The sequence below is a fragment of the Palaemon carinicauda genome, chromosome 1 (assembly GCF_036898095.1).
Source record: "Palaemon carinicauda isolate YSFRI2023 chromosome 1, ASM3689809v2, whole genome shotgun sequence".
In the NCBI taxonomy this organism is placed as follows: Eukaryota; Metazoa; Arthropoda; class Malacostraca; order Decapoda; family Palaemonidae; genus Palaemon; species Palaemon carinicauda.
In genome coordinates, this window is record NC_090725.1 from 331498451 (window position 1) to 331511492 (window position 13042).

At 39.4% G+C, this 13042-nt stretch overlaps 2 protein-coding genes across 2 annotated transcripts in view; one reads left to right on the forward strand and one right to left on the reverse strand.

The window, feature by feature from the left end:
• Nucleotides 1–4169, forward strand: part of LOC137658778 (soluble calcium-activated nucleotidase 1) — a 47445-nt gene extending 43276 nt beyond the window's left edge. The window contains exon 5 of the mRNA XM_068393808.1: nt 2794–4169. Within this exon, the coding sequence (XP_068249909.1) occupies nt 2794–3006 (213 nt within the window). The 3' untranslated portion in view covers nt 3007–4169. The remainder of the gene's footprint in view (nt 1–2793) is intronic.
• Nrt (Neurotactin) overlaps nt 1–13042 on the reverse strand; it is a 409664-nt gene that overhangs the window by 241181 nt on the left and 155441 nt on the right. The gene's annotated exons all lie outside the window — the stretch shown is intronic.

The following is a 13042-nucleotide window of genomic DNA, read 5'->3' on the forward strand; positions in this document are numbered from 1 at the left end:
ACTTTTTCTTCATGTTTGTGGCCAGACGAGTCTATGAGGTAATTAACTATAGTGTTTACCATGATAGGATTGGTTTGGACAAGACATCTAACATTTTTCAAGTTATAAGTGGTTCTTTGCATAACTTGCATTGACTAATGTCCTTGGTGTGGTCTGTATTGGTTTACATTTCATGGCCAATTACAACAAACAAAAGAACACATATACACAACTAAAAATAATAATTGCCTTGGAAACTGTGTATTCCAGAATGCTCATACGGCAATAAACAACATAGCAAAAATTGGGTATTTTGTTATGACCTGGGAGAGGTACATGAGGTGGAAGCATGTGATGGAGGGGTCACTAGAAGGCCTAGAGGGAATAGACTGCCTACGGAAGGCTCGTCTACAATACTTCTCAGGGGAGGAAGGATCCGAAAGGTTGAGAAGCAACCCTGTGAGCGCACTCCAGAAAGAGCTACACCATGAAGGCGGGTTATGCACTTGTTTCCAGGACCTTCTATCTTTCGACTTTCGGTGATATGAAGATAAAGGGCATTGCTCTTGAGAGAACTGCCTGGAAGCAGTCTTCCTCCGAAGCCTCAAGGTTGGAAAAGGGCACAGAAGAGCTGACGGCCTTTAAAGTCAGGGCTGATGGAGGCTGCTGCTAGTGTCCAGCTGAAAGGGCCTACAGTATTTCAAACTTTCTTTCGAGGAACCAGTCGACCCCAAGGAGGTCCCCAGCAACCCCAAGGTATCAAGGCTCACCTTTACAAGGAAGTCCCTAGTTTTCACCAGGGGAAACAGAAGGACCCCCTTGCCCCAAGGCTTGCCCAAGAGTTAAACGGTCACAACTCTTCTCCGATTGTCCCCCGGAGAAAGCCAGTGAAAAAAGGTCAGAAGGGAGAGAACCAGGGGTAGAAGAAGGAAGACTGGTCTTCTTTGACTTCTAAGGAGACTCCAAGGGGGAAGAATTGCTCTTCAACTTCTTCCACCTCCTACTATGCCTTTGTCACTGGGAGGGCGACCACTCAACTCTCAGCATAAGGCATCCTCACACTGAAGCAATGTCCTCTGCCGGAGGGGCAAAGTTCATGAGGATCATTTATATGTTGCATCCTCAAGAAGGTACTGCAGGTTTTTGGCAGCGCCCCTAGTCATCCCCACATTTCCATCAGCATTCTCAACCAACACAAAAGGCAAACATGCTGGAAAGTAAAAGAAAAAGCAATGCTATTGATGTTTTCGGCCAATATCCAGAGAGCTAGAGAGAATTTCCGTTCTCACTAACAGCTAAAATCAAAGAGTTGTCAATGAGCAAGCAAGGGGTTGGTTCCGTTGAATCTTTCAAATACCATATTCCAGCTTGCACTTATTCTCCTATGTAAGGGATGAGGGCTTGTAGTGTCTATGCGCAAGAACAAATAAATTACATAAATTAAACATTAGTCATGATATAACTCTGCTGTTTTGTACATCTTTGGTTCTCATATATTGTCTGCTAAAAGTAGCAGTCAGCTGACAAGAAAAGGCTGTGGATTCTCAGGCCTTCCCTCCTTGCAAAACCGGTTTTTACTACAGTACAAGTGTGGTACATAAGTATATTCTAGCAATTTTGATGATATTATTTGACTAGAAAACTATATGCCAAAATGTTGACTACAAGGGTAAATTGTTTTATGACACTTTTCCTTACTGACACTGTAGTTACCCTTAACCCAATCTATTAATGAGTAGAGTACCTGTATAGCACATTAAAAAACAGATACACTATTGAATAATACATTCATGTGAAAGAAAGTGGTGGTGATAATATTGCCAGTATAAAGCTTTAATGTACTGTATTATGTGATTACACGACAATACATTCACTGCTATAGTCTAGTCTAGATTTAAAGTATAATTACAGTTGTGAATATTTACGGGCAATGAAAAAAAAACAAAAAAAAACTCCTTACTTTGGGATCTCATTAACCAAGGAATTCCCCACCCGTGTGATGGGTCCAAATGCAGTACTCGTTGATAAGGAGGGTGACTATACCTGAAATTACCTTGATGATCAAGTAGACAGGCCTTGTTAGCTTGAACTGCTAACCTGCAAAGGACAAATAAATAATTTACTTTTACAACTCAATAAGCAGTGTTAAATCAAGGAAAACGGAGAGTAAAAATTAAACATTTCAATTACACGTACAATGGATTGTATATATTTTAAAAGGAACCCTGTAAGAAAACCCAAGACTAGTAATCCCTCACTTTGTTTCTATCCAGCTGTTAAAAACTAGCGAGGCAGTTAGAATGATAGAAGAGACTCTTTAGCTATGTTAAGCAGCTCTTCTAGGAGAAGGACACTCCAAAATCAAACCATTGTTCTCTATTCTTGGGTAGAGCCATAGCCTCTGTACCATGGTCTTCCACTGTCTTGGGTTAGAGTTCTCTTGTGCTTGAGGGTACACTCGGGCTCACCGTTTTATCTTATTTCTCTTAGTCTTGTTTAAGTTTTTATAGTTTATATAGGAGATATTTAATTTAATGTTACCCTTCTTAGACTATTTTATTTTTCCTTAAGTTTCCTTTCCTCACTGTGCTATTTTTCCTGTTGGAGCCCCTGGGCTTATAGCATCCTGCTTTTCCAATTAGGGTTGTAGCCTAGCAAGTAATAATATCAATTATAGGTCACAAATGGGGTGGGGGTCTTTAAACCAGTGATAGGTTTGTGATGATAAATTACCACATTTAATGTTCCAATATTTATTAAAAGCCATACGCCTTACTTTCATTAATGTCATTCATTGTTTTTTTTCTTTAATAGGTACATCATGTTGGCGACAAGATTGACACACACGGTTTCTCCAGTTTCAAGTTCATTCCAGGCACAAGTGAAAGACTTATAGTGGCCCTAAAATCCGAAGAAGTAGATGGTAACGTATCATCTTACATTATGGCATTCAATACTGAAGGGAAGGTATTACTAAAGGAAACAAAAGTTGGCGATTATAAATTTGAAGGTATAGAATTTGTATAGAGGAAAAATTGTATATCTCTGTATAAAGCCAGTGTTTAGTGTGTACATGTGTATTTATTTGAATGACAGTATTGATTTTTTGATGTCATAGTGCAAGCGACAAACTGAATTATGTGGTTGTGATTCCATGTAACATCTTTATAGTTGAGCAAATCAAGAGTGGAACATTTGTTTTCAACAATATGGTTTCCGTATTTTGGCATTAAATCTTAAAAACTGCAAAAATGGTGTACCTGATGACTTGCCCTTAACCCTCTGGCAATCCCAGCTGTGAAAAAAATTGGCCAGACTCACGACTTATTTAATTTGTGGTCAGCTATGTTGAACTATGGTAGCATTGACCCCAGCTTTGGAAAAAATTGGTCCGGCTCACGACTTATTTATTTTGTGGTCAGCCATGTTGAACTATGGTAGCATTGATCCCAGCTGTGAAAAAAAATTGGTCTGGCTCACGACTTACTTATTTTGCGGTCAGATATGTTGAACTATGGTAGCATTGATCCCAGCTGTGAAAAAAAATTGGTCTGGCTCACGACTTACTTATTTTGCGGTCAGATATGTTGAACTATGGTAGCATTGACCCCAGCTGTGGAAAAAATTGGTCCGGCTCACGACTTTATTTTGCGGTCAGCCATGTTGAACTATGATAGCATTGATCCTAGCTGTGGAAAAAAAAATTGGTCAGGCTCACGACTATTTTACGGTCAGCTGTGTTGAACTGTGGTAGCATAATGAACAAAAGAATAAAGTTAAAAAGAAAATGAAAATTATAGCTACATAAAGTCATCAGATTCTCAGAGGATAGGAATTTTAAAGACTATCATTACTGCTGTGTTATTTTACAATATTTTTGTCAGTCAATTCATTAAATTTTTATTTAATTGTGTGTGAATAATTTGTGGGCTTTCTATGGTTTTTGAAAGTTTATATTTGTTGAAGACATTGATTTTAAAATTTTGCAATTACTGAGTATAATAGAATGATACTTTGCAAACTAGAATTTTTTCACTTGTGTTGAAAGGTGCAAAATAAAATATTTTGAAAAATTTTATCCTTTTTAAGTGGATGATTAGCTAAAATGTTATTCCTTATAATTTACATAAGATACCACTATATCAATTTACTTCTGTTATATCTTACCCAGAAACATTACTTAAAATAACAGTATTTATATTTGATAGATAAATATATAACCAAAACTGTTCCTGAATTGGAGAATTCATTACACCACAATTATTATTATTTATGATTATGATGACCATTTACTTTAAACTTCAGGTGTCTAACTGGTAAAAGTAAGAGCTTTAACAGTTGCTTTACTTTAAACTTCAGGTGTCTAACTGGTAAAAGTAAGAGCTTTAACAGTTGCTTTACTTTAAACTTCAGGTGTCTAACTGGTAAAAGTAAGAGGTTTAAAAGCTACTTTACTTTAAACTTCAGGTTTCTAACTGATAAAAGTAAGAGGTTTAACAGTTGCTTTTCTTTAAAAATTACCTGGAAATTCTCTATAAGACAATTTTCTTATGTGGAACTATTTCAAACAGGCTGTCAACTTATGGGATAAATTAAATTATATAATAACCATGTGGGAAGTACTTTACAACAGTCTTACAGAATTTAATTTTAATGCAAATTAGTCTTGACATTTTAATTGGTAATTGCATAATTTTTTTTTATTAAAGTTTTTCACTTTGATCAATTGTAAAAGATTAGCGAATCCTTAATTTAAATATATGTGAAGGTAAGTTGTAATTTCCTAAGTTTCATCCATTATTAGAGCCTCAACTATCTGGTTGTCTGATATTTTAAAGGGTTTTCTTGATTAACGTTAAAAGTTTCTTCTTAAGATTATTTGAAAGCTTGCTTCTCACTTAAATGAACTACAGTTATTCTTTAAAACTTGATTACTATTGTACCACATTCATCATAATATTGTATGACCTTGATGTACATGAGGGTAAAGGAGTCATTGAATTTTACATGTACTTTAAGGGACACATTATGCTTTTTATACATCCACCCTGTCAAATCTGAAGAACTTGGTGGCACTCGCAGGCAATAGTTGGCTAAGGGTTACATAAGCTAAAGGGTTAAAATTTTGTCACCAACTCATCTTAGGACGCAATGTTGACCAGCCATAGATTACTCTAAACTCAGTCTTTGATAGGTTTATTTTTATGGACTGCACAATACTGTCATTTCATGGAAAATTTTGACATTAAATAGCTGTTTATTAGTTGCCAAAATTGTGTAAATTTATTGCTATTTGGATTGGAGACAGGTAGCTTCCTCAAGATATTGAAGTCTGAATGTCAGCTAACCAACTACTGTCAATCTATGGTCGATGGTTAACGTAAAGATTATGCATCAGGTCATAGAAGGGAATATTTCAGTGAAGGTCAACTACTAAAAAGGCATTTAGTAGAATTATCCCTTTGTTTAAGTGAATAGTCACTAAGACCTAGAATTTTTGGAGCTCTTAAAATTGACCTGCATATCATTGTACATCATACATACATATACCAAGGCACTTCCCCCAATTTTTTGGGGTTAGCACACTCTCTTGCCTCTCTCACATCTATCTTCCTATCACCCAGAGCTTCCTTCACTCCATCCATCCACCCAAACCTTGGCCTTCCTCTTGTACTTCTCCCATCAACTCATGCATTCATCACCTTTAGCAGACAGCCAGTTTCCATTCTCTAAACAAGGCCAAACCACCTTAACACATCCATAGCCACTCAAGCTGCTAACTCATTTCTTACACCCGTTTTCACCCTCACTACTTCGTTCCTAACCCTATCTACTTGAGATACACCAGCAATACTCCTTAGACATTTCATCTCAAACACATTCAATTTCTGTCTCTCCGTCACTTTCATTCCCCCACAACTCTGATCCATACATCACAGTTGGTACAATCACTTTCTCATACAGAACTCTCTTTACATTCATGCCCAACCCTCTATTTTTTACTACTCCCTTAACTGCCCCTACACTTTGCATCCTTCATTCACTCTCTGACGTACATCTGCTTCCACTCCACCATTTGCTGCAACAACAGACCCCAAGTACTTAAACTGATCCACCTCCTCAAGTAACTCTCCATTCAAAATGATATTCAACCTCGCACCACCCCCCTTTCTCGTACATCTCATAACCTTACTCTTGCCTACAATAGCTCTCAACTTCCTTCTCTCACACACCCTTCCAAATTCTGTCACTAATCGGCCAAGCTTCTCTTCCGTGTCTGCAACCAGTACAGTATCATCCACAAACAACAACTGATTTACTTCCCTTTCATGGTCATTCTCGTCTACCAGTTTCAATCCTCGTCCAAGCACTCTAGCATTCACCTCTCTCACCACTCCATCAACATACAAGTTAAACAACCACGGCGACATCACACATCCCTGTCTCAGCTCCACTCTCACCGGAAACCAATCGCTCACTTCATTTCCTATCCTAACACATGCTTTACTACCTTTGAAGAAACTTTTCACTGCTTGCAACAACCTCCACCAACTCCATATAACCTCATCACATTGCTTCCCTATCAACTCTATCATACGCTTTCTCCAGATCCATAAACGCAACATACACCTCCTTACCTTTTGCTAAATATTTCTCACATATCTGCCAACCTGTAAAAATCTGATTCATACAACCCCTACCTCTTCTAAAACCACCCTGTACTTCTAAGATTGCATTCTCTATTTTATCCTTAATCCTATTAATCAGTACTCTACCATACACTTTTCCCACCACACTCAAAAAACTAATACCCTTTGAATTACAACACTCATGGACATCTCCCTTACCCTTATATAGTGGTACAATACACGCATTGTAGCAGATTACTTTTTGATCTCCTGACAAACAAGAGAAAATAACTACAGTAATTTATTGCTAACATAAAGGAAGAAAGATGACCTACATACAGTACCAAAATCTTTAGTTTGTGCATGCCATCCAAAAAGATTACCTATATACAATGCTTATACCTCTCACTGACTTGAGCACAGACTTAGCAACGGTCACTTAATCTAGAGCTCTCGCTAACAAGTATGATTGGTTGCAATACAAAATCTCTTTGAACTTCCACAGTTGGGCTTCATTCCATTATAACCAATTATAAAAGGAAAATTATCACAGTTTCTTTCATTTCAAGTACAATATCACACTATAAAAATGCTTGAATATCAGATTAGAATATTTGGAAAATACAGTACATTCAACATCCATTTAAGTAACAAAGAAATGTGAAAAAAATTACGTTTTCTTATTAACGAAAAGCAACAAATTAAAAACAGAATTTCATTAATAAAAATCACAAATTTAAAAGGTAATTTGTATTTTTCCAACTAGAAAGAGACCCAGAGTCCTTTAAGAGGAGAATGATTCAGTCGCAGCTGGAACACAGCTGTTAAAACTTATAACAAGGTGTCAGCAATTGCTGGTAATTACCGGCTGGTGGTATGGAAGCACCGCCCCCATCCCGGTACACTGAACAGTTAGCTTAATTGCGTCTGGCCGTACTTTCGGGGGAGGTGAAGTCGGGAAGTCGAGTTAAAGGATTGAGGATTGTATCGATAGAAAAAATACAAAATTACTTCTAAAATTTGTTGCTACATGAATACCAACCTTTGTCCTTTAATAGGAGACTTATCCTTAGGTGGGAAGAAGTCCCTACTATCAAACTGGCCAGCTAAAATCCTGGGAGTGCTCAGTATGAGAGAAATATGGAGTTTTTATGATAAAACATAAGTTTTATGAGTACTTACCTGGCAGTTATATAAATATATAAATAGCTAAAGTCTCTGACTTCTGGCAGAATTTATTCGAAAATTGCGGCAACCGCCTTGTGGTGGGTGTGCGGTTAGGTGGTTAACAACCCTTACAGGATGGTACCTGGAATCATTCCCGTTTTCTGTTCCTCAGGTTATCTTTGCTCGACCTGTCTCCTGAGGGGAGGTGGGTGGGCTTTAAAATATATATATAACTTCCAGGTAAGTATTCATAAAACTTTGTTTTAAAACAATCATAAAAACTCCATTTTTATGAATAGTACTTACCTTGCAGTTATACAGTACAGTGAGTCTTCGTTTATCGCAGTACTGTAAATAGGTTCCAGACCCCACTGCAATAGGTGAAAATCCGCGAAGTACTGACACCATATTAATGTATTTATTTAACATGTAGATTCAGACTTTTAAACCTTCCCTTGTACGTAGTACTGTTAACAAACTACCCTTTAATGTACAGAACACTTAATGCATGTACTACAGTACCCTAAACTAAAACAGGCACAAATATTAAAGGCGATTTTATATCATGCGTTTCCCAAACGCCCAAAAGCACGATAAAAAATGGCAACCATATGATTTGTTTACGTTTATCTCTGATCATAATGAAACAAACGCATTGAAGAAATGTTTTTCTTCATGACGCCGACTGAAACGACGGCGTCATAAAGTACGCTCAGTAAACAACCACACTCAGTAAACAAACGAAGGCATTTAACGCGCATGATGAAAGTGATAAATAATGATATTACAGTAAAAGCTTTTAGAAAATGTGTTATTACAAATATTATTTACCGTATCTATATAAAATCATACAGTACATACGTAGCAAAGGAGGAAAACAATTTGAGAGAGAGAGAGAGAGAGAGAGAGAGAGAGAGAGAGAGAGAGAGAGAGAGAGAGAGAGAGAGAGAGAGATGTTTTACGTACGTACAGTAAATGTCAATTTAAAAAAAAAAATATGATAGGTTATAACATGTATATTCAGACTTTTAAAACCTTCCCTTTGACTTAATGCATACTAAACTAAAACAGGCACAAATATTAAAATGTTAGAATATTAAAGTAAAAAATAAAGATTGTTACTGTACTCACCACGAAAGAAGTTGAAGAAAAACTTGAATGATGATGGCGATGAATTTGCTGCACAGTAGAAATGATGATGATGAAGCTGATGATGTCTTCTACTGTGCAGCCAATGATAGTACAGTATTTTACGTCTCTTCAGACGGAGGTGTCTTTTCCTGGGACACCTCTTCAACTTCTTCCTGGGACACTTCTTCAATTTCTTCCGAAGGTGTACTAGCAGGAGGAACTGGCTCTTTTTTGCGTGGCTGGAAGAACATTGTGATCGGAAGTTGCTGCCGCTGCTTCTTTTTTCGCTCGAAGAGCATCCTGTAGGGAGTCATGTCGTCATCGATCTTGTTGCAGAATTGTATAGACAACCATATCCTCGTCCCACTCTTGCGACATTTCTTCCAAATCCTTCGCATGGTTGCAGAACTTGGCAAGCCGTTCTAATGTTAAGCCCGTTTCTTCGACCATTTCTTGGGTCTCTTCCTGCGTTTCACTCTCTTCTTCACTGGACGATTTCGTCAGGTCTTCTAGGTCTGTGTCAGTTAGCGGCTGGGAATGGCAGTCCAACAACTCGTCGACGTCTTCAGTCGTCATGTTGCCAAACCCGTCACCTCCAATTATCACAGCCAACTGCACAGATTTGCATATTGCAGTGTTGAATTTCAGACGGTGTAAATCCCTCGTCGTCGTAAACAATCTGGGGCCACAACTTCTTCCAGCTCGCATTCATGGTTGCAGGTTTCATTTCTTGCAGTGCCTTCTGAATGTTCTGCAGGCACGTGGCTATTGTGTACTTCCGCCAGTACGCCTTCAAATTGAAATTTTTATCTTCATCTTCTTGGGCAGCATCCACACACGCAACGAGGTCCGCCAAGGTATTCTTCGTGTAGAGGGCCTTGAACGCCCTGATAACCCCCTGGTCCATCGGTTGAATTAATGACGTGGTGTTGGGTGGCAGGAACTCAACCTGAATGCCCTCATGCGACAGGTCAGTTGCGTGTCCACCAGCGTTATCCATAAGGAGAAGGATCTTGAATGGCAAGCCTTTCTCCAAGAGATATTTGCTGACTTGCGGGATAAAACACTGGTGGAACCAGTTGGAGGTCAGCATCTTCGTAATCCATGCTTTTTGATTATGCATCCAGTACACGGGAAGGAGATTCTTATTTTTCAAAGCGCGAGGATTTTTCGACTTGTAAATAAGCCCCGGGTTTAGCAAAAATCCAGCAGCATTGCCACACATCACGAGGGTTACGCGATCTTTGAACGCTTTAAAGCCAGAGGCTTTGGCTTCTTCTTTGAACAGGAAAGTTGGCGACGGCATTCTCTTCCAAAACAAGCCGGTCTCATCCATATTAAACACTTGTTCCGGCTTGTATCCACCTTCAGCGATAATGTTCTTGAAAGTCTCGTTCACGTAAGTTTCAGCAGCGGCAGTGTCAGCGGAAGCAGCCTCGCCATGCAGGGAAACGCTTTTCAGGCCAAAGCGTTTCTGAAACTTCGCGAACCATCCTTTGCTGGTGGAAAAACGTTTCTGAGGCTGGGAATCAGTGGATGTCCCTGGTTGAGGTTCATCTACATCATCATCTTCTTCAGCATGGTCGCCATCGTCGTCTTGAGGTTCCTTTGCCGCAAAATTCTCATACAAGCTCAAAGCCTTGGTTCGAATGGTGTTCGTATCCAAGGCTATGTTCTTCTTCCGGTAGTCGGCAATCCACACTGCTAAAGCACCTTCCATGCGTACGATCGTTTTACTACGCGTGGTAACGACTCGCTTCGCTGATCTGCTAAAGGTGATGGTAGCCGTCTTTCTAATGTTCGCCTCGTCCTTCTTGATGTAGCGAACGGTGGATTCGTTCACTCCAAAATGGCGGGCTGCGGCCGCGTAACTTCTGCCTTCTTTTAACATATCGAGAAGCGTCACCTTCTCAGCAATCGTCATCATCTTTCGGTGGCATTTAGGCTCACTACCAGCCTTAGTAGAAGCAGAACGCTTGGGAGCCATTGTACAGTAGGGTTTAACAGAAAGTTCAACAAAAAGTTCAACTTAAAACAGTCACGCACAGCACAGATTAAAGTTCACAATAACGTAGCAACATCTACACAGCGATAGAGCGGCAGACAAAGTGGCCGCGAAAAGATGCTGGAGGTTGGAGAAGCGGTCAAAACACCAATCACAGGCTAGATTACAAAACTTGGGTTCTGATTCCTCATCTATCAGCGCTTGAACCAATCACAATCAGTCTTATATGCTACGTAGTAGTTACCAATTCAAAGTACAAGGTACCCTACGTATACAGTACAGCTTTACGTACGCTATTTTACGCTTGTTTTGTTGTAGGATATGTATGTCTCTCTCTCTCTCTCTCTCTCTCTCTCTCTCTCTCTCTCTCTCTCTCTCTCTCTCTCTCTCTCTCTCATCACCGTTTTTGTTTCTTGTCCTATTGTGTGTTTTATTGGATCTCTCTCTCTCTCTCTCTCTCTCTCTCTCTCTCTCTCTCTCTCTCTCTCTCTCTCTCTCGTACGCTTATTCGAGATGTGATTTTTGCAACAAAGAATATTATTGGATGCAGTACTAAGTACGTATACATACAAAAGATTCATGGAAAAGATGCACATCCCTTACATTTGTAGTACAGTAATAGCCATCAGCAGCCCTACACCATTTTAATACGGTATGACTGTATCTGATTTGCGTTTCATGTTCCATTTAATTTTACTACGTACTGTATACTGAATTATCGTATGATCACATTCTCTTTTCGTGTTTTATTTCTTTCTGTACTGAATTATATGTCATATGTAATGCAATGAACAATCAGTAAGAGCAGATATTACTAATTACAGTATTAATGGAATTACAGGTAACGAAATATCGTATTTGGGGTCTTCATATATCGCGGTATTTTCAAAATTTCCGGAAAATCCGCGATATGTTTATATATATGGGTTATGAAAAATATCCGCGAAGTGGTGAATCCGCGATGGTCGAACCGCAAAGTAGCGAGGGCTCAATGTATATATATAGCAGATTCACACATTTGGAGGAGGGAAACAGACAGTAAACATTGTTGGGGAAACAACAAAAGAGTTGTAGGAGAAAAAACGCCTTGATTCCTTACCTGCTAAAGTAGCTGACTTCAAAGGTTACTGCCTCTAGAGTCTCTTTCCCTTAGGAATGTTCAGCCAGGAGTAGACCTGCTATGATGCAAACAACTCAATCGAGTCTGTCAAAGGGGTAAGAACAACAACTTGACTAGAGTTCAGAAACTACCTTCGCCCCATATAATAAAACACCTGCAACCTTACTAAAACTAACCACCTAACCTTGCAGAAATGGATATAAACTATCTATCTGGACTGGGGGAACCGTACCACAAAACTAGGTCCTCAGACTACCATAAAAAACACAAACCTTCATACATGCATACAAACTAAGGTTGAGTGGGGGTAGTAACTCTTGCCTAATACAGAAGCCGCAGCTACGTATGGGCCCAAAGTATAACACTTGTCATAGTCTACTCTCACCTCTCTGAGGTAATGAGAAGCGAAGACAGAGTTGCTCCTCCAGAACGTTGCGTCCATGATTTGCCTAACTGATATTTTTCTGATATGCCAGTGAGGTAACAATGGCTCTCACTTCATGACCCCGTACTTTCAACAGGGCGAAGTGTTCTTCCTCACATAAGAGGTGGGCTTCCCTAATAGTTTCCCTCAGAAAAAGGACAAAGCAATCTTTGACAGGGGTTTTTGAGGATCCTTCACTGAACACCATAACGAGTTGGATGCACCCCTCACGTTCTTAGTGTGGGTTAAAGAAGCCTTGAGGGCCCTAACTGGGGAGAGGAGTCTTTCTTGCTCCTGACCCACTAGGTTCGTGAGGTTAGGGACCTCAAACGTCCTAGGCCAGGGTTTCGAAGGGTTCTCGTTCTTGGCGAGAAAGTCGAACCTTACAGCACAAACCGCCCCATTTTGATTGAAGCCTACACGCTTCTCAATCGCTTGGACCTCGCTGACCCTTTAGGCCGTCGCTAGAGTCATAAGGAAGAGGGTTTTCTTTGTTACATCTCGAAGAGAGGCTTGCGAGATAGGTTCAAATTTTTTGGAGCACATCCAGTTCCAAGAGGGGGGTCTTAATTGTACCTGTTTCGTAG